A 22,222-nucleotide genomic window follows, 5' to 3' on the forward strand; every position below is an offset into this window, starting at 1 on the left:
ACGTAGACTTTCTGGTTCATTATATCCATTTGCTACGTATTACACCAATTTTTAGACACTTTTTTCCTGTTCATCTTATGCTAATGAACGTTGGTGGATAAGATTAAAACATGCAGATTTACTTGCAGTCTGAGATTTGAAGTATATATACATATATAAAAATTGCAGAGTTTTTCCCTAATAACAACTTTAAACTTGTGCTCATAAATACAGACGACACTAGGAACAGCAACGATGCCTGACAGCTGATAACTCCTCTTTTTACTCATGGCTGCCTATTTTTCACAACTCACATTATGCCATTTCCTCTAAATTGGAATTGTTACCACTTAATCCATGTCTAATGGTTATATCCTTTAATAACAGAATAAATTTTCCCAGTTCTGACTGGACTGTACTACAAACTTGTATTTTTACTAGATATTTCACTGGAATTGACACCTTTTGCCAAGTTCTGCAAGTCTTTTACATGGTTTCAACTCTGGCTTTAATACCTTGGGATTGTTTTCCTCTTAAGTTCGTACAGGCATGCCCACATTAGTATGCTAGCTCAGATCACAAGGGTACTTTAAAGATCACCCTTGCTTTTGTTTACATCTCAAAGTAGGCTGGGAGTACACAAACTGAATTCTTTCTGGATGAAAGTACACTGGAAAGCTCAGAGTGTGCCCAACCCACTCCAGCAAGTAAGAGGCACTGTCTGGAGGGCCAGAAAGGAGCCAAGCTGAAAGGAAACTCAAAACCTCACAGACTGGGGACATCAGGTGCTCAGCACCAACTGTCTTGCTCTACAACAGCAGTTTGATGGGGCTACTTTCCTTACTAGGGAGCCTGTATTGTCAAGCATCCTCAGTACCAAAGAGGCAAGGCTAGAAAGAATTTGGATTCACGTTTACCTGATAACCCCCACTTAGTAAAGAAGGCAACACTCTGTATGTGAGAATGACTGCTTCATGTTTCAGTTGAAAATTCTACAGTCTTAAGCATTACCAGGCATATATTAAGGAAATGCATAACTACATAGAAGGGCAGCTTAGAGTACAGAAGCAACAGCATATAACGTGTGGGGTGTGAAGACCAAACTCTCTCATAATCACGTTCAGTCACTCTATTGCCTTTCAAGTTCCTACTTTATGAATACACTTACTTATAGTAACATGAAGAAAAAAGGAATATTCTGAAAGTCTCATTTAAACCTCCAAAGGAACTTGTCTGCTTTGTTCTTAAGGTGCAATGAACTCATACATGTAAACCGTCTTAGATCATCCAGGTAGAACACATTATTTTACCATCCTAAACGTAATGGGAGAACAGCATTGAAGAGTGACAACCACTGAGCCCTCAGAAAACAGGTCCAAAGAAGCCTTTTTGCAAAGATGCATGAGGGTTTTGTGAAGTATGTGATCCTTGTACCAAACTGAATGATATTAGAGCAACTCAAGGCTGTACCAACTTTGTAGGTTAGGGACCTGTGCCTGTACACCATGAACATGGTAGATTTATGTTCATAGAAAGGTAACAAATGTTCTGGAAGTGAGAGAAAACATAGAACTTCATGTAGTCTAACATAAACAAAAATAGTCAGAAAGCCATCAAGGTCTGGTTTATTCAAGAAAGTCAGTGCTTTTATATTAGGACTTACATTTTCTGTGGTAGAAAATAAATAATGCCAACTTAAAATGAAACATTTTATTTAAATAAGCCATATAAGTGAACCAAAATAATTACAAAATACTTACACTCAGCAAAAGGTTTCCAACAAGGATTATTTTGTTACTATATTAACCAATGCAAAGTAAACCAGAAAATTATCTGCCCCACAATTCAGCTAGAAAAAGTCTCAGAATTACGGGGTTTTTCCTCCTTTGTATTCGATTTTGTATAGATATTTAGATTCAGAGCTGACAGAAGGCCAAAGGCGTCACAAAGACTGAACTGTCTGAATTACAGAATCCTGTAAGAAAGGGTTTTTTTACAGCAAGACTTAACCTCCCTCTAGCAAAGCGAGTTAATTTTAATTGTTTAATAAGGGGTAAAAGTACATAAAACTGTTCTACCATTTCAGGCAGGGCCCTTTGCTCCAAATATTCCTCTATTAAGTGAGCCCTAGAAGGGATGCTTACAAACATATGTGTGTTTCATATGTGAATAAAGAGGGGAGGAAGCTTTTGCAAGACCCATATATTACATCTCCCACAGGAATCAGCTGATCAGTACAGTGCCAGTCTGCTTGTTTCTTGGGCAAGGGAGGAGGGGTAAAAGGGAAAGAGGTAGCATAACAAAAATAAAGGTCTTCATTTGTTACCTATAATACATCTTTGAAATCAGAAAATTTAGGAAAAATTAGTCTTGAAAGTAGAACAGTTTTTATACACAAGAGAAGTACAAGACATTTCATATTAATGATCTAGTAAACCGTCCCTTAACTGTGCTTTCAAAATGTAGCTTTCAACCATATGCGCCTTAAATATCTGGCAAAACAGTCTAGTTTATTAGAAACGGTAACAAATATAGTCAATTAAAAACAAAATAAAGCACTTGGAAAAGGAGATGCCATTTTATTACAGTATACAGTGCTATTTCCATTGGAAAATGGACAAATTCCAAAGGAAACTAACAGAAAACCAAAAAATTTAAGACATAAAGACCATCAATGAACATATATAAGTTTAAAATTACCATGGCATGTTGTATATTTGAAGTTTTATTGAATGCAAATATAACCATGGCATATTACAGAAACAATTTGTAACATTTCATTAAAAGCAGTTCCTCAAAAACATCTGCAATCATCTATAACAAATACACTGAACGTTCAAATCCTTGTATCTTACATCAAAATATTCCTCTAGAAGCCTATTGTAGATGGTTACTAAAACCCCAACATCAGACTTTACAATAAGAAAAATGCAGAAATACCTAAAAATGGGCACCTAAAATCAGTAGGTATCTCGTGCAGCTGTATTTCAGAAAGTGCTGATCATTCTCAGGAAAATAAATATTCCCATTTGATCAAAAGGTGTCCAAATGCTCCCCCCAAAAAACAGAGGGGCATTTCACGACAGCTGATTATCACCTAAAACTCAAATGAATGCAGATGTTTAACAGAAATATATATACTTTTTAATACATATGCTCTCCAGTCACAAGATTCAATTCATCAGTGCGCATACCTGAGGTGCTATGTTGTCTACATTCAGTTTTCTGGGAAGAGATACTAAAAGGGAACAAGTCAACAGAGTATATTTAGCTGAACTTTTATCTAAATCATTATTCTTTTCCAAGGAACTTGTGCACCTAATGACAAAGTCTGTAAAAGAACGCCATCTTTCAGTTATCTCTCATGTCTTCCTTGCTTGTATCTGCTCTGTTAAGAAAAAGAAATGGCTAGTCTTAATACAAGATGACTTCTTGCTATATTCTGCTTTTTGAAAACAAAATAAACCAGTATCGTCCAGGTTACAGACATACACCAAAAGATATTTTGGTGTAGTAACAAGAATGGGGGACAATGCAGTTGTTTTCAACTTGGTCTCTCATCCTCTTCCAAAATTCCTCCACAGCCAAGTTGTTTCTCCTGAATGTTGCTAATTAAACAGGAAGACTTCACCACGTAACTTTTATCTTTTCTTTTTGGGCTTATCAAATAACTTTTATGAGAATAAGGCCTAGAAGTTTACTTTATGAACTATGCATTTTAACTCCTTGTTGACTTTTCAGCTTCCGTGTAACTGAACATGAACCAACTCCCCAAAGGATGTAAAGCTTGGTTTTTAATAACTTGCTTGAGAACTTCTTTGCTCTCAGTAGCCACACTTCTCCATACTGCTGCCTGTCACTTCTCAGTTCACTTCAAACATTTCCTTAGCATAAATATACCACATCCCCATTACAAAATATGGAAATTGGCACAATTCACCCACTAACAGGGAACGTGAGCTGGGTTTAGGCTGTTGTGAGACAGGTTGGCTTTACCCTACTGATGGTGTGTTGTTGCATTACAAAAACAGGGAAATATGCACTTCACTAAGCTGGGGGAAATAAATGTAAACCCTTCTGCCCCTGCTGCCCCAAGTCTGTGAACTACCAGTAACGGGTCTGCAAAGACCCAACTAAGGAAAGCCTGGCTGCTGAGAGGGAGAACTGAGCATTCATCAAACCATTAACCATTCATTAAGGTGTTATTTCTTCCATTGAATTCTATGGCATCCACAGGCAGTAGTTTAGGGACCTTTGTAATTTAAGAGTTATTTCAGTTTTTTCCATCTCATGGTCTAGGAATGAGGAGAAGAATCATAGTTCTTGCAATATCAAAGTTTTCATTCATTAAAAGTGTAAGTTCAGTGCCAAACTGCACATGCTTAGGCAACAATACGGTTTAAACCCAACTCCTTTTAAGCTGTTAAGGAAGCTGAGCTGAGGAGTTACAGGAAACTTTTAGATAAAGCCCATCCATGAAGAATTTCATCCATGAGAAGTGAATAGCTATGAAGAGCTATAAGAGTGACAGCAGAATCACCTGCTTATTGTGCTTAAAAATCCACATATGCAACTTGAATGTTTTCAGACAAAATATAACGGGATACACAGTGAAGGAAACTCAGCAGTAAGATGCTGGTTGCCTACCACAAAACACTTTTAGATGGTGGAGAATGAACCACTGTTCTTCTGTAGGGCAGTAAACCTGTTTATAAAGACTATTTTTGGTCCCTTACTCTGAAAACTGGACCAAATGTTTTTTGTAGTCTGTAATAACACAGTAAAAATAAACCATCTCTTTCTAATTAGCAGTGAGGATGCTAAATACAAAGGGATGTCTGGTGTCAATAGATAAATGAAGATATGTTAAATCACGGACAATGCTGGATATTGTTTAGCTCCCTTTTGAAGGAAGGGTTTAGTGGCACTGACTCTGGAACATCGCTGACATCTAGCGGCTGCCATAGCAGCCAGCAGGCCAGTACAGAGAAACTTGCAGATTCAGATTATACTGCACTACTTAGTACACACACAGTGTAAGCAACGAAAATTAAGCAGCTAAAATTAGAATGAGTCTACCAAAACAATACTACACTTGACTATTCTATGCATTTAGCAGTATATGGGAGGACAAAACGGACCAGATCCTTACCAACATGCAACCAGAGGGATATACAGCATCCATACCAAGTTTGTTATTAAAAACTTGTAATACATCCTCTAGGCTGGATCTGGTATTTTCTATGTAGTTATGAGTGTCTGCATATTCTGTGATATTTGCAGTGTAAGCTGTTCGTATTTTGGCACTAGATTAAAAGTACATGTTTTTGTCAGAGAAACGGACATGATCTTTTGTGTATGTTAAGGAGGTAAATGAAAGGCAAATATGAGATGGAGCATCAGTACTCACTGTGTAATTTGATCTGACAGCAGAAATGGACAGAAAGAAAACAAATGAAATAATAAAGAAAAAAACCCTTACAACATGAAAAAGCTTAACAGAATGAAAGCAGAGCAAGAGAATTACATAGGATATACCTTGGAGCCAATCTACACCTTCTTGTAATCCTTCCCCTTTAAGAGCATCACTGGCACTGAAAGAGAAAAAAATCAAAGTATGAAAATATTGTAAAAATACTGGGTTTAGTGCAGTCATCACTGTACTCGTAATTTTCAGAACTGCAAAACAGCATCAAATACAGTTAAGTTTTCACATGGAGAAGGCTGCTTCTCAAATGATATATTCTAGAGTACCCTTCAGATAAATATGGAAACACCATTTCAAGATGTGATCTATTTTAATTTCAGTTTCAAGGCAGAGGAATTATTCCTAGAATATGAAGGGTTCTGAAAGAGGTCCCACACAAGGCAGCCACCTTGTTCTGCAGCACCTCCATTTAGATAACTCCCTGCTCAGATTATGCTATAAAAAATGTTTACTACCTACAACAACAGCGATGAATCATACAATAATTTAGGTTGGAAATGACTTTTAAGATCATCGAGTTGAAGCATCTTCCCATGCAGTTCCTACGCACAGAGAGGATGCTGGAATATGGGGAGAAGAAAGTATAGTACACTTCGTTGTAACAGCAACCCTAGGAGTGTCAGTTAATATATACAACATTAAGCTATACCAAGAAGAGTATAAATCTACCTCTTGAATCACAGGGGTATAACCTTGCTTCTTCAGCTTATGAAAACTAGCACAGCATTGAATCTGGACTGTTACTGTGGTTAGTTGTAAGATTACCTTCCAAAGATCTTCAGAATTCATCAGGGTAATTTCTGAGACAAAAAGCAGTGACCCCAAAACAATGCACAGCTAATCAAGTTTAATATTAGAAAGGGCATAAATGAAAACTGTAGTTTTCAACAGCATTTAGCTGCTGATTTCACCTCTAATTATAGTATCTGAGGACTTCAATAAGACAAAAATCTAACTTCTATAAAACACTTCTAATAAAAGGTTTTTTTTTCTTCCTTGTGAACACTGGCACAAAATCCCTCTATTGATATGAAAGCTTACATCCTTCAGAAAGAAAAGACAGTAGCTCCCACAACTAAAAATCCCTCAAACATTACAAAGTACAAAGAGCATGGTGTCCCTCTGAGTTCACATGAGAACAATCTACTAAATGGCCTTTCAACAGTAGTTTACTAAAGCATCTGGAGAGTTAAATAACATCTCTAAAGGCTTAATTGTTGATATTCTGAAAGCTGCAAGCAGTACTAATAATAAAAACACTGATACTCAATTTCCCAGCAAAAAATAATAGCTATTCTTCAGATAAGAACACTGCTTTCTGATTTCAATAGAATTTTTCCATTTCATTATTTGGGGAACAGTTCTAGTGTGAAAATTTATCAAGCCACAGTCAACATGAAAACATCATGTGTTTAAAACAAGTTTCATAGCAAGTATTTTAATATTACTACTGTTTCCACATGTGGCAACACAGCAGTTTATCCAGTCGATGTAATTTATGTTATATGATACTGAGTGGCGTGGTAGAGTTGAAACATGAATGTAAAAAGTAATACCAATAAAAGGCTAGCAAAAGGGAAATTTACCAGATATGCCAGGGCTTGTCTTTGATGTTTTCCAATGACAATAACTGAGATACTTTCACAGATGACATTGCATCCCTGAGGTCCATCTTGTTAGCAAAGAAGAGAATAGGCAGTCGACGGTGCTTTATATCTAGACATGAGCAGAAACAGAACTAGCATGGCATTATGCAACACTTGTTAATCTCTACATGTAATAAGCTACGAACAGTACAGGAAGATATTTGCTCACCTGTAACTGCAATTCTCTGATGGTTGTATCCTACCAAGTTGAATACTGTTGGGTCACATGGCCTCTGAAGCATGCTTCAAGAATGCTCACAAACTTTCTTGGAGTCTTTGGGATCTTCTACCCCCTTTCCCCCTACCTTATACTTACATTTACAGCTGCAGGTATAAATTGCCTGTGAAGCTGAGGAACAGGAGATCAAGCAACTGCCTACAGATATTACACATCTCTGCTTGTTGAGGACTGGATGTGTAAAATGGACAGAAAAATGATTTGTGCTCATTCATAACCTCACAACAATAGTTGCAGGTAGTCTGAATTATCCTTTTGCATCCTGAAGAGCATCCATGACGTCATAAAATTAATAAGATAGGAAAACATGCACATGTCTGGACATCCCTTATCCTATCTTCACTTGAAGAACTTACTTTTCAGAAGCTCTTCTCAGCTAGCAGTAAGAACTACAGACCAAACCAAGTCCACTGGCAATATCTGGCATACACATTCAAGAGCATAAGCTTCACCCATTACCATGAAAGACTAAAGAGTCATTGGAAGGAGACAAAGTATACTGTCTTCAAATTGACAGATGCAAAACTGCCAGCACCAACACTAACTGTAAGAATTTTTCCCGTTATTCAAACAAAGGAGGAATTACAGGATTGGAAAAATCTAGAAAATCTAGATTTGAGTCTATCAATCAATTCTTGAAGGAAAAATAACTTAACACTCCCCAGCCCCCAGAAAATTGTTATACAGGCTCCTTTTTAAACAGTAAAAAGCAAAGGTTATTTCACAAAGGAACAAGCTAAGGATTTATTTAAGAACTTCAACCATAAGCCAGCTGTCCCTGCTGGGGGAGTGGTGGGACACGACATGATGGGACAACAGAAAAACCCAACAAAACAAAACCCCAACAAACTCAGCGCTGATGCAGTTTGAGCCTTCCCAATTACGTTTTTTTCAACCCCCATACTGAACCTTTCCATAAAAATCAGTGCAGGTAACACTGTCTACCCAGACACAGAGATCAGAAATGCTGAGCAAAGCGCTCACAATTTTCACAACTATTTACCCTATCTGGGCTACTTTATTTTCTGGTATCACCTAGCACAAAAGCCAGACCTCAAAATACAGAACAAAGTATCATTAAATCTGTTTTGATTCCACAGTTGAACAGGTTTTGTTCAACTGATTAAAACTTCTGCATTAATCTGTCATATCATTACATGAACCCTAGTATCCACAAGTTGCAGGTTATAGATAAATTGATAGAAATTAGTTGATAACACATATACAAATAGCCAAGTTAATCAAGGACTTCTTAGGTTTTTTAAAGCAATTAAAAGGGGGCACAACCTATTCACATAAATGTACACTCAAAAATGTATACTTAAAGATGTTTGCTAAATAAAGTGGTGGTCACAGAAATTGCCATTATGTCCTACCTTATCACATTGTTTCTTTCTATACAGTATTCCCCCACCCCTTTTTATACTTACTAATGGAAAGTAAAATTTTCTACTTACAAGCAGTTATGAGTTAACACATTAAAAAAAATCCCCCCCCCAGATTAGATATGTGTGATGTATAATTTTATACAAAGAATTTCAACTTTACAGAAGTGTCAGTTTGCTTTAGAAGCACATGCTGGAGGTCAAGTGACCCAAGAGTCTGTATCTAAAACAAGTAATCTATGGTCTACCGTCTCCAAGTAAAACAAGTAATCTACATCTCCCATCTACAGACTCCATGCTGAAGAATGGAGTTTGATATAAAAATAACAGTGATCATCAAACTGTGACTTGTAAAGTGCATTGTAACTTCTGTAAGTAAAAATAATATCTAGTTCTGAATTACAAGAGTCCCAGCCAGTACATTATGCCCATTAATGCTTCACAGTACACATTCCCTTTCACCTGACAACCTCAGGCAAAGTCTGGCAAAAAGAGAGGGAACTGTTTTTCTAAAGGATTGCTAAGATTTTCACACAAGAACTGAATCAAGCTTGTTACCCTGCATCCATTTAAACCTTAAGTAAACATGTAAATGCAATCCACTGCAAGAGGTTCACAGAGGCAGAAGCATAGACTGGGAGAAAGTAGGGTGTGCAGGATGCTGAACAGTAATACAAGTAAAAACGTAGGTATAGTAACCCCGTTATATATTGATTCAGTTAACAGCTACTTTTATCAAACATTACTACTAGAAGAACTTTTCCTTCTCTGTGGTTCTCTTAGGTGTGACCTATTGAAATTAGAAATATAATAATGCTGCATTTGATCTGAGCTACTCCAAGGCAGAAATACACAACTGCCCCTTCCTGGTCCTAGGGAATATACTAGGTGGCCATAGCCACAGTCTTTCAGAACTAAAAGATACAAACACATGAACAACTGAACTGTGCTGACCTGCTAGATCAGCATTAAGAACCTCTTAATGCCTAAATAAAAAGCCCCGCCTAAGCTTGCATCTCCTCAGTCTTGACATTTTCACTCTTTTGCCTTCTAATAAACCAGTAACTTATTACAGCACTCTCAACCTCCCACACTTGGTCTTATGTGGCTTCCATTTTACCAACAGAATCACCTTTTACTACTGTGGTTAATATCTGTTTTGGTACAAAGTTCCCTGGCCTCTATCTAATCCACCTGCAGCCTTTGGATGAACTCATCCTCCCCTTTCACCTTTCCAAGTCTGTCTTTCAGTGTCTGCACTTGAAATGACCCATACCCTTGAACATGAAATTAAGAGAGTCCAGTCAGCTCTCACACACACCTCTGTTACAGCATCTTTGTCGATGAACTAATGCATTATATGCAGCCTTCATGGAAAACACAAACACAGCAATATAACTGCCCCTACCACATACTAATTTTCTTGATTACAAATGCAAATCAGCTTCTTCTTTCTTACTTTCAGCGTGATAACCCCAGAAGTTAAGGCTTTTCCACCTTAACAAATAAAAAAGGAATTACAGGTTCATTTAACTTTTAAATTTCCTATATGCAGTTTTATAATCTGGTTAGAACAACTGCCTAAAGTGCTGAAAGTCAAATCCGCATACTGCTTACAAAAACCATTCCAATAATGTTTGCTACAGGGGAGGGCAGAGAAGCAAAGAAGTGACTAATCTCAGAACTCGATTGAGAAAGTGTAGCTTTCTAAACCCACTAAACCCCTAAACTTTCCAAACCCCTAAACCCACTCCCCTGGTCATATCTCATATCTTCTTCCATCCCCTGTATCCTTTTACTAGCAATTGAAACTGATCTGTATAATTACCTCTCCTTATTTCTGGCTAAAGTGTAATAATACTTTAAAATGATAATGAAGATAAGAAAATAAAAGTTGCATTAAAAGAATTAGCTTTCTTCATGAAAACTCCAGAGAGATACTTTTTTGTATGTGTTGATCATCACATACAGGCTTTTCAGCTTCCAAAGGGTCAAAGTCTATTCTTCCTCTAAACAATGCAACTTTTGAGCTATATTGATCAATGAGACCAATCCAACCCAGGGTAGCCAACTGAAGTATGAACAATTTGTAAATGTGAACTTTTTGAAGGCAATTATTATTCTAGTATTCGTGATGACGAAAATATTTGCATATTACTCAGAATGCAGAATGTGTCAGAAAAGGGCTTTTCTTAAGACAACATAATAAATACGGAAACAGAAGAGGAAAAAGCCTCCTCACCTGGATGATTCAGAAGGGCGTCAAGTTCTTCTTTGGCCACAACCATTCTTAATTTGTCACTGCTATCAATGACAAAAATAATGGCTTGGCCTTCTCTGCATAACATAAAAAAAGCAAAGAGGCAAATTACAGGTTCTCTTAAACAGATTAAGGAAAGGCTCCAGAAGAAACACCAAAAAAACCCAAACCTGAGCTTCCCCCCCCCCCCCCCGAAATTTTGTTGTTATTTACCATAAATGTTTGAATCCAGCCTTATTTCTGAAATTCAGTCTTTTGGTAACCTGCTTAATTTTTTGCGACACAAGGTTTTTTAGCTGTGTAGCTCATAAAAGGATGAGTCTATGCAGACCCTTCAGAAGAGCTTCATTTCACTTCTGAGGCTGAAAAATGACCTCTGAAAATGTAATCAACTGCTATTGTGACAGTGTGGTCAGACATAGGAAATCTAAAGATGGGTTTTTGTAGAAATTCTTCATTTCCTGCACTATTTAAGTTCACTACACTAAGTTTAGTGAGAGAAAGCTTAATTACCTTTCTAGGAAAAAAAGCATGTGTCCATAGCTGTTTAACAACAGGCATATGCGGATTAATGTAACTTACAAAAGTAAGGATCTTTCTTTTCTTTGAATAATGGGTAAAAACTTCCAACTATTTCTAATCATCAAGACATCTTGCTGCCAACATGACCACAGCTTAGCAGTCAGCTCCTAAACACCATGTCATAGAATCACAGAATGGTTTGGGTTGGAAAGGAACTTAAAGATCATCTACTTCCAACCCTGCTGTCACACGCAGAGATACCTTCCACTAGACCAGGTTGCTTAAAGCCTTGTCCAGCCTGGCCTTGAACACTGCCAGGGATGGGGCAGCCACAGCTTATTTTGGGCAATCTGTTCCAGGGCCTCACCACCTTCATAGTGAAGAACTTCTTCCTAATATCTAACCTAAATCTACCCTCTTTCAGTTTAAAACAATTTCCCCTTGACTATCCAACTCATTATTTCAGAGTACAAATGATATTTTATGACTTGATGTCTATTGTAACTTATCTGAAAGCAAAATAAAGACTAATTCAGATGAACAGTTATGAACACCCACAAAAATATTTCTAAATCACACTTTAATGTAATATCCATGTCTCCTTATATTTCCCTGAGAGACAATTACACATACATTATTTACACTCCCTTCCCCCCCCCCCTTCGTTTCTGGAGTACAGAAGAACTCTGACACCAAGTAAAGCTTTTGCATATTAGTTGAAAATGCCTAAGTAATATTTATGAGCATACAGTACTTTTTCTAGAGGAATCGGAGTCCTGGCATGTATTTACTACCAAAAAATAACCTCACAAACAAGTAACAGCAATGGGTACACAACATGAGTTACGTATATTTAAGACAAGTGTACTTTGAGGACATCCTATAAGATAGCGTCAAGCCAAATAGAAGAAAAGGCCAAGCTGCAAGTACTCCAAAGCAACTATTTAAGACACTTGATCAGATCTGATTGCCATTTTGCATTACTTGCAACATTAGATCTTGCTTAACTTTACAAACTGAACAACACATTATTAGTTTTATATTATTCATAGAGGTTAACCTTAAATATGTGCCCACTGCAGCAGATCACAAACAGGTGGATATAAGTGCACATTTCACTGTCAGCATTACCTAAGAAACTTTCTTACTGTTAAGATGAAAAAAACTGTTTATGCCACACAAAGGAAAAGTTACTGCATTAAATACAGGAGTCAGGAAAAAGTTTGTTATGAAGCATTTTGAGAGCAGCCTAAGGGCATCAGTTACTGAAAACCAAAAGATTTGGAAGACATACATCTAACACTTTTGAACAATGAAGATCTCCTACCCACACAGGAAATTTTCAAATTGGTAACACATATTTTGCACAGAAAGGAGATGTTTAACCCTCAATTAAAGAATACTTTAAGCTGTATCATGTTAAATATTCTTATTTAATCTGTATTGTAATCTTCAGAATTTATCCATTCTGTTTCACTCAGGTATTTCTGCATGGCTTACTACTGTTCACCTTATTTAGACCACCACCCATATTACAGAATAACAATGAGACAACATAAATGAAGACTCAAACTTCATGAGAAGCCAGTAAACCAGGAAATGATGTCTATTATCACAAGGGAATACCATAGCATTATAAAATACAATGAATATTCTACTTAGTAACTAACATCTAAGAATACTTGGTCAAGTTACTAGCTACATGTGCCTCTTTCTCTAAGGCTCGTTTCCCACACCTCTAAAATGCTCAGCCTTCAGCTAAAAGCTTTTGGTTCTTACCAACCTACAGAAGAACAGAAAAACTGGAAACCAAACTCATCTTGGTGCTTTCTTACAGGATTGATTTTCAACATTTAAATCCCGTCTCTACTATGGGATCATCAGCTAATCTTTAAGTCAACAAGATGTCCCCCAGATGATGCTGATTAACAGCACATAGCAATTATCATTTTTTTAGAACAGAGAAGTTTTATTTATATCCAGAATGACCTTCTGTTAAACACCACATGCAAGTCTTCTCTGAATCATTTCTAACCACTAGGTATCATCCTGCTGTTTAAGTAACATACAACACCACCTAATATGAACACCAATGCTTTAAAATAAATTATAAGCTTACTTGTAGTAATGTTCCCATAGATTTCTGTATCTCCCTTGACCTGACATATCAAACACTGTGAAAGATAAACTGCAAAAAAGACAAAAAAAGGTGTGTGAGGCAAAGAACAAAACCCAAACCCAAACTATTTTCTTTGCTACCCTGGCAGAAAAAAAACACAGATCAGCTTGACTCCTGATCAACTGATAAAGATTCTCAAATGGACTCTGGTTATTCTATCTGCTTTCCAAATATCCTACACAGTTTTGTGGTCATGTTACAGAAATATTTCACAGTGGAAAATATGCTTGTTTATTCTCTGAATAAAAGAAATAAAACGATTATGGAAAGTTACATCAAACACAAAGTAAGATCCCATTCGGCCTCTATTTTTTTTATCATGTCAGGATCCATCATGCTACATGGTGCATTTGCAGTTCATCTGTCCTACTACAGGATCAGAACAAAGGAAAGCAATATTAATTGATTTATGTAGCCAAACCCCAAGCCTGTCTGATGCGCTTTACTGAGACAGAATATAGTTGTTGAGCCTCCTATAAAAATATGAACCCTATCTGTCCCACACATCAGTCCAAGGAATAAACAGTTTTCTTGCACATCTCTCATCCAGTTGGGCACGCTACTTGGTTTGAAGACGTACTGCATCCATTAAAAATACACTGTTCAGGCTACAGAAAAATAAAATAATAGCTAATGATACCTCCTTGAAGTATCGTTGTCTCACAACATTCCTTTTCTAAATCTTAGCATTCATTCAACTAATGATTTCCTTCTCCTTTTCCTGACCTTTGCCCCTGCATTCTTTCCATCACTAACACTGTAGCCACCATTTTTCATTTAATGAGATTAAACTACAATCCCTTCAGACTCCCTCCAGTGAGAGTGCTTAATGAAATATAGGTTACCATCTGAGCAACTGTCTCTCCCCAAGACTGTAACAACGCCCTATTCTGAAATTGTTAACAGACAGAAATCAGATGCTTATACAAACTATTGCAAAAACTTTGTTTTTTTTACATATACATAGTTTTATAGCAGCACAAAAGATAGAATATATTCTAACACTGTCAGTCCCGGATCATGACTCCTGGGTACTACAACGTTTCACCAAATGGCATGTAATGTTATTGTAGCACCATACATTGTACTCCATTACATCCCACTAGAAGAGCTAATTAAGTCCAAATATTACATATTAATTACTACTCCTAAATGAAGAAAATGAAAGAGCTACTACCTCGAAGTCTTGAATTTCTCTATATTGAATCCTATTGTTGGAACAATGTCCTGAGTTTGAGCCTTTAAAGGAAAGAAAGTATAAGTTGAAACATGTAAATATTTAAATATATTTGAAACATGAATACATTACAGAACTATTTTTCCCCCAACTGTGCAATACAAAGCCTTTCTACAAATTCAGATGCTTTATATTAAAAAAGTTCCCAGAAAAGTACTGTAATTCAAACTCAAGGTTTTGTATTTCCTAGGACATACAGTGAATGCTATCGGACAATAGCGCTGAAAACATTTTACCATCAAGAATGAGATTCTACCCTTTACATTAGCCTGTGTGCATGCATATATGGGAATATTACCTGCAAAATAAATAGAAAATAGGCTAACATGGAAGTTATAAGCTTGAAGAATATGACTGAGGTCAAAGTTCGCACTATTTGTGCAGTCTGGAAACCACAATGTCAACCCAAACAAGTCTGCACAACACCCCAAGCCTCTTACATAAAAGAAGCTATAATTCTATCAAGATATTAGATTGGCCACACACACAGCTTCTGTCCACAGGCTGGAGGAGGTTATTAGACATTGGGAATTATACAGCAGACGTTATCAAATGGCTTAACCATAGGTGAATTCAAACTATTAGAGCATTGGAAGAAATCATCACTTACCATAATTATGGCCAAACCATAAAGCATTATTAAGAGATCTGCCTGATAACCAGGTTTACTGCTGAGCTAGCAAAAGTGCCCATCAGTTAAGTTGGAACAACAGGGTAACTCTTTTAAGAAGCATCAATATTGAGTAGGGAGACAGGTAACATTTCTTAGATTATAGAGCTACCTGAAAAAGTGACATGCAATCCTTCATTGTGCTTTCCAGAGCCCCTTATTAAACATGTCAACTGCTTATAGATAGCATTTTGCATATAACAGAAGCAAACTTAGCTTGTTCACCTGCAGCTTCCTTATGAAATTGGCATTTCACCATTGTAAACAGTTTAGTCAAAAGTTCCTGTTCCCAAGGAAAAAATTTGTGCAGAGTAGAAGAAATCTTACTTCTTTAACATTTATTTCAAATTTATTTATTAGGCCCTGGAGAAACACCTGTATTTGCCAGACACCTAACGTATTGCTCCCAAGGCAAAGTAGCAGCTCTTCTTAAGAAGACTGGGTTGATCTAGAGCTCAAAATCATCTGTCCATTGAACTTACTAATAATAATCAATTTAATCAAGTCTGATCAAATGACATTTGTTGCACATTAGAGAATTTGTCATGTCTTGCAAGGATAGGACTCACACAAGCTGTATGCAAAACTACCCTCCTAAAGCCATTCAGAAGTAAATTTTCATTACATGATTTACAGGAAAGCAAACAAATTCTGTTTATTCTACTAGTGTAATTCCCTTGGGACCTTCTCTAATACCTATTGTTGTGATAAATCTTAAAGTCTGTATTCAGCTCTAGTTCGGAATCCTTTACTGCTTAAGACACAACATAAAAACCCTGCTACAACAAAGGTCTCAAAAATTACACAAATATATGATTTGCCTGGTACAAATTGTACATTTCTGCCAAATGACTGGCAGCAGATAACGAATAATTTATAGTCTTTGTTTATAAAACTCTTTAATTTTCAGTGGAAGAATAATTGCCAGGAATGGAAGAATAGCAGACTCTTTACTACGGTACATTTTTTAATCAATTTCCAGTGGTACTCTTCAGGAAAAGCTCAGTGGAAACTAAAAAAACAAATGCTGTGTCCTGATGTAAACAGCAAAAATCACGGTTTCCTAGATGCATAATAACCAAGATGCACAAGCCTCTGGCTTTGAACATGCCCACCAAAATTAATCTATTTCTATTCCATAAACATACTCGAAACAAGGTAATCCGACTTTAAACTTTGCTCAGAATACTATTCACTCTTAGTGGGCTGAAGCACTTTTCATTGGATGAATGGACTGCAAATATACATGCTACTTATTTTGAAAGCTATTCTGCTTTAAAAATGCTGAAGTCACCAATAAATGTGCATCTTCACATTTATTATTTATTATAGACTTATTATTTCTCAGGGAGATATTAAAATAAACATGATAAATGCAGACAAGCTGTTACACAACTGTATTAATCACAAATGTTCAACACATCACTCGTAACTGCAATCCTATAGCAATTGTTTAAGTGACCTAGGAAAACTGTTTCAGATCCTGATTTCATCATAAACCCTTCCTTATTTAGTGATCTTAGAAAAAACATGCCATATTAACAGTGGGGTTTGGGAACTGTATTCATGATATGGACATGGATGCTTACATTTAGTTTCAAGTAGTTAGAAATCCTTAAAATGTACTTGTTCCACTGTACTAAATCAAAAAGCTCTTCACATCCTTCCAAGGTTGTATTTAGTATGACAGCATGCAAAACCAATTTAAACAAACATCAACTTTGCAGTAAAAACAGCAACAGTGAATTAAGTAGGCTACTTACATTTGAAGGTTTAAGTTTATTTATGATCGTTGTTTTGCCGCTATTGTCCAAGCCAAGGCACAAAACGTGAACCTCCTTTTTCTTCAGCCCGAGCCATCCTGCTAGCTTGTCAAACAATCCCATAGTTCTGGCTCGAATACACAGGGATCACCTGTTGTTCAGAAAATCGGAGAAGGAAATGGCTGTTGGAAAACCATAACATGTACAGCTGTGCCAGCACAGTAGGTGGGCATGTGGCTAAGAAGTCCTTAAACTTTTTAAAGGACAGAGTGAATAAGACACTACACAAACACTGTCACAGCAGGTTTGCTTGGTATACTAAGCAAATGGAGTGTAAGCTGATTAGAGTGAAGAAGCCTTGATACAAAAGTAGATTGGCCGTTTATAGCCCTGTCTATATAATACAATGTCCTTGATTCACTGGGTAGAAATATTGCCATGATGCCGAGCAGTCCAAATAGGAACACAACGGCAACTCCTCCTTGCCTTCTACCAAACTGAAATCAAAGGAAGACCACTGCATTTTATTTCAAACTGTCAGTAGCCCAGTCAGTCATCATAATTTAGACAACAAAGCAAACAGTGTTTCCCTTCTTAACACCTGCTACATCATTTACTGAACCCTGAAGTAAATCAAGTACCTTCTGTCAATTCAATTCAAACTCTAATTGTAACAGGCTTTGCTGATATTAACATGTATAAATTAGGAACTCATTCACTACAAATAGAAACTGATTATAACAGATCCAACAGACATGAAGCCAGACTCAGTAACATTCACCCTCATGTCAAGTAGATGCCAAGCTCCTGCTCCTGCCCAGACACTGACTGAAGCTACCTGGCAGTAGCATATTCCAAGCTGCTTACATCACGCATTCCCTTACAGTACCTGGCTGAACATACTTGGCAAAGAAGATAACCCTTGTCTACCCTGAATGAACTGTAATTTCAGCAATCAAACAGCTGAAATGCTTGTGACACATTCAATAGTAAAGCATTTAATGAATGCCTGAGGATTTTTGAGCAGTGGTGAAAGCTGCATCTTCCATCAATAACAGAACACACAGCAGTGGACAACTCAGATCATGGTGTTAATCACCCCAGAAATCATAGTAGGAGGAGGACGAGGAAAAAAGGTCGATAACAAACGTTTGGTCTCACTTCTTCAGTAACTGATTTTAAAATGATTATTTACTGCATTTTAATAGAAATAATTTAAAAATCTTTGAATTTAATAAAGTCCCATAAGCCATCACCTTTGCTTACACTATGATTTTGTTTTCCTTTTTAATACAGATCCTTTTTAAGGTTTTATCTACTGATTTTGATTCAAGAGTAAAGAACGGCTACGTATGTAACAGCACACGCTGCTGTCACTGGATTAAACAACCCCAATATTGGTTATAGCAATTCCTTCAAAGAAAAAAACAGTAATTCTTTTCCTTCTAACTCCCTGTGTTTTATGCCCCACTCCCTTTTTAATATACAACTCTGGAGGCAGATTAAGGCTTACTGTTTATTAGCAAATTAACCTGACAAAACCCTGCTCCAAGACACACTACTTTCTAGTCCAATCAAGAGACTTAGCTAGACAGTCTAGATTACAAGGTCCAGAAAAATACCTTGCAAGTACTCTTAAAATGAAAAAGGAGAAAATGTAAGCACTTGAAAGATACTACCAGGACTTCACTGTCAAACCTAAAAGCCCAAATACACGTACTTTGACAAGTTTCTAGCAACGTTTTAACTACAGCCATTTTTTTTCTAGTAGTTTTCCGAAACAGTCAGCAAAGTCATTTGGATAAGGGTGCAGCAGGAAAAATGTACCCTTGACTTCCTGCCCTCTCCCTTTTTCCTCATTCTTTTCCTCAGCTGTGAGGTTACAGCAGTTACAGCTGGCACAGGTTCCTTTCTCTGCCAGCTCATGTTTAGCCTACTGTGCTATATAGCATATATTAGCCATATCCTAAAATCATTTAAGATAAGAGTCCGGTCCAGGAACTCGTTATCAAACCCCATGAGTTTGAGGCATCAGTGATGATCACTTGTGACTAACCAGGCAGCCAGCCCCCTGAAAACAAGCCAGGGATGGACAGCGTGCCGACAAGCGGTGACCTGCTGCACACTCCTCCCCTGCGGGATGCTCGGCCGGGCACAGCCTGCTCAAATCAAGACACCGCAATCCACCAACCCCATTATCGGGCACGCTGCGCCGAAAGCCTCAGGCTGCAGAGTGCTACACACACCGTGGGGTTTGAGTTTTTGAGGCAGCGATCACAGCAGACAGCCTGCAGAGGCCCCTTCCAAACTAAACGATACTAGAAGTCCATTTAATTTAAATGAAAACGGTGAGAGACCAAAGCTGCCCAAGCCACCCACAGAAGGCTCTTTTCGATCGGCATCATTTAAAACTCTAGCTATACTTTGTTTTGTTCCTCAGGACCACCGAGTCCCACCGCACTCGGTACCCGCGGCCCAGCACGTCCGTCCGTCCCCCCCCCCTCCAAGCGCATGGGACCGGAGCAGGGAAGCCCCGGGGGCGGCCGGGCCGCTCACGATGGGACTCCCCTTCCCTCCGCCGAGCCCCCCTCAGCATCACCCCTGGCAGCGGGCGCTCCTGCCCCGAGGCCCCGAACCTCACCAGGCAAGGCCACCTCCGGCTGCCGCAGCAACCGCCAGGAGGTGCGAGCTCCCTCGCCCACAGCTCCCGACAGGAAGCCAGGGCCGCCCAAGCAGCCCCCGCCACCTCCGGCTCCCCCGCGGCCGCAGCACAGACCTCGGCGCACCGAGATGTCGGCCTGGCCCGGCCCGGCCGCCGCCAACAACCGCCGCCGCCGCCTGAACCGTTGCCGAGGAAACCGCCGCCCCGCCAATCCCTTCCCCGGCGAGGCCGAGCTCCGCCTCCCAGCCCGCCCTCAGCACCGCGCTCCTTCCGGCGAGCTCGGGGGGCTGAGCCGTGAGGTGCCGGCCTGTGAGGGGAGACAAGGCTCCATGTGGGGGGGGGGAACCCTCATGTTCTGAGGCACCTTTGCGTGTTACCGTGTCCGCTGTGCCCGGCGCCTGTCGCCTGCACCGGGCAGGAGTCGCACGCAAACGCAGAGCATCCCTTTCATCCTCTGTATCCAGCGCCTGCGGAGTGTTTTTCTGACCCCCGCTCCTTTCTTGGTCTACAAGAGATAAATCCGCTTGGGAGTTACAGCTAATGTATGAAGAAAAGTCTAATAAACACCACCAAGGGTGTTCACAGCAACTCCAGTTATTAAGCGGGCAGTTTGGTGGAGCACAGTGTTGAGGGAAAGTCTGAAGTCCGTCTGTCACTTCGGTAACTGCAGCAGCGGGGATTTGGGAACATGGCACCTTGTTTAGCCGGGGGACAGCGGCTAGAAACGCGCTTAGGTAGTTTGTTGTAGCAGTCGGACTGGTTCTAGGTCTGCGGCACAAACTTCAGTTCCTTAAAATGAGCTCCAAGCAAGGACACATATAAACTAAACCCTGGTCTCTTTATGATGTATTCAGCTGCCAAAATCGTTCCCAGTTCTGTAGAAGTGACTGCTGCAACTTCCTGTGCTGCTGCAATTATCAAATGCAGTTACAAAGACTGCATCTCTGCTTAACTGCAACGGTTGTGTGAGTTATCTTCACTCTGAGCTCATAGGATGTGTTGGATGTATCAGTGTTTGGACTGATAACCCTATACTGCAGGCCCTAATTAGACCCTGCATGGTCAAGCCAGGGGTCAAGGCAGGGAAGAGCATCTCAGTACCTTATGCTCCCCTCACTACAATCTGGTATTTCTGTCATTCCAAATTTTAAGCGTGTTTTTGGGTTTGCCCTTCACTTTTGAACAAAAACAAGCGGTCTTCGATTGCTTCAAAGAGTGACTGGGTGGAGGGCACGGTTCTGCCTCTGCTTCCCAAAAGATGGCCCGTACCGCTCCTTGGCTCAAAGAAGCAATTTGCTTTCATGGAACTACATCCTCAGTCTGGAAAACTAATCTAGTTTCATGTGTGCTGAAGGAGCTTTCAGTCCGCTGCCTCAACTGGTGTCCTGGGACGAGGAGTGAGAGCAGTGGAAATGCCTGTTTGAGAGCGATGTTGCAATGTACTTTACATTAAACTTCAAAGGTAAAAATACTACAAACATTTTGTCTGTCATTTGGCTTTCTAATTCTTACTGTTGCTTCCATAAAGGTTTGAGGTAAATTGTAATAATGATTTCATGATTTCCGTGTACCAGAAGGGTTCTGACTAAAATGAGATGCTATTAAAGTAATTAGCATGAATCTCACAGTGAAATCCTGGGTTGAAACACTTCCTAAAAGCTCATGTGGTTGCGGTGTAAGTATGCGTTAGAGGAGGGTGTCATCTCCTATGTTTTTATATTGAAATCAATTAAGAACAAAGAATGGCAAAGGCATTTCTGTAACCTTATCTAAATTGAAATACTCATTCCTCATTATATACACTATGTTAAACCTTACAGTCCTTAGTGAGAAAGCTCTTGCCATGTAAAATATGCAGGATGTAATAGACTGTGGACGTGTGACATTCATTTCCTATAATCTACACATGCTTGTTCAGTTTTGTATTGCATGTATGTGATGTTATGAAACTAAAGCCTAATTATAACCTTAAACTTTTTGAGGTAGGGTCTGATTATTACATATGGCAAACACTTATTTGTAAATCACTGTGTATTGCCTGCCCTAGCGTTATTTAAATAGTACAATCAGTTTTAAAATTGCATTTATCATTAAGAATGTTGAAAAAAAAATAGAGAAGGAATTGCATGGCTCAGTGAACTGCCACAAGGAGGGCAAACGGTACAGCAGAATCTTGATAGCACATCAAAATCT

At 38.7% G+C, this 22,222-nt stretch overlaps 1 protein-coding gene across 1 annotated transcript; it reads right to left on the bottom strand.

Moving 5' to 3' along the window:
- Positions 1-1,578: 1,578 nt before the first annotated feature.
- On the bottom strand, positions 1,579-17,539 carry ARL6 (ADP ribosylation factor like GTPase 6). Its single transcript, XM_061454319.1, has 7 exons — positions 17,368-17,539; positions 14,875-14,936; positions 13,638-13,706; positions 10,979-11,073; positions 7,054-7,183; positions 5,518-5,573; positions 1,579-3,367 (listed from the first exon to the last, which is right to left on the bottom strand). The coding sequence occupies exons 1-7, from the start codon at positions 17,488-17,490 to the stop codon at positions 3,342-3,344; spliced, it is 561 nt and encodes a 186-aa protein (XP_061310303.1). The 5' UTR covers positions 17,491-17,539; the 3' UTR covers positions 1,579-3,341.
- Positions 17,540-22,222: the final 4,683 nt, after the last annotated feature.

Source organism: Pezoporus flaviventris, unplaced genomic scaffold (genome assembly GCF_033815535.1).
Source record: "Pezoporus flaviventris isolate CSIRO_AGI_PZ_B2104156 unplaced genomic scaffold, CSIRO_AGI_Pfla_v1 ptg000015l, whole genome shotgun sequence".
Lineage (NCBI taxonomy): Eukaryota > Metazoa > Chordata > Aves > Psittaciformes > Psittacidae > Pezoporus > Pezoporus flaviventris.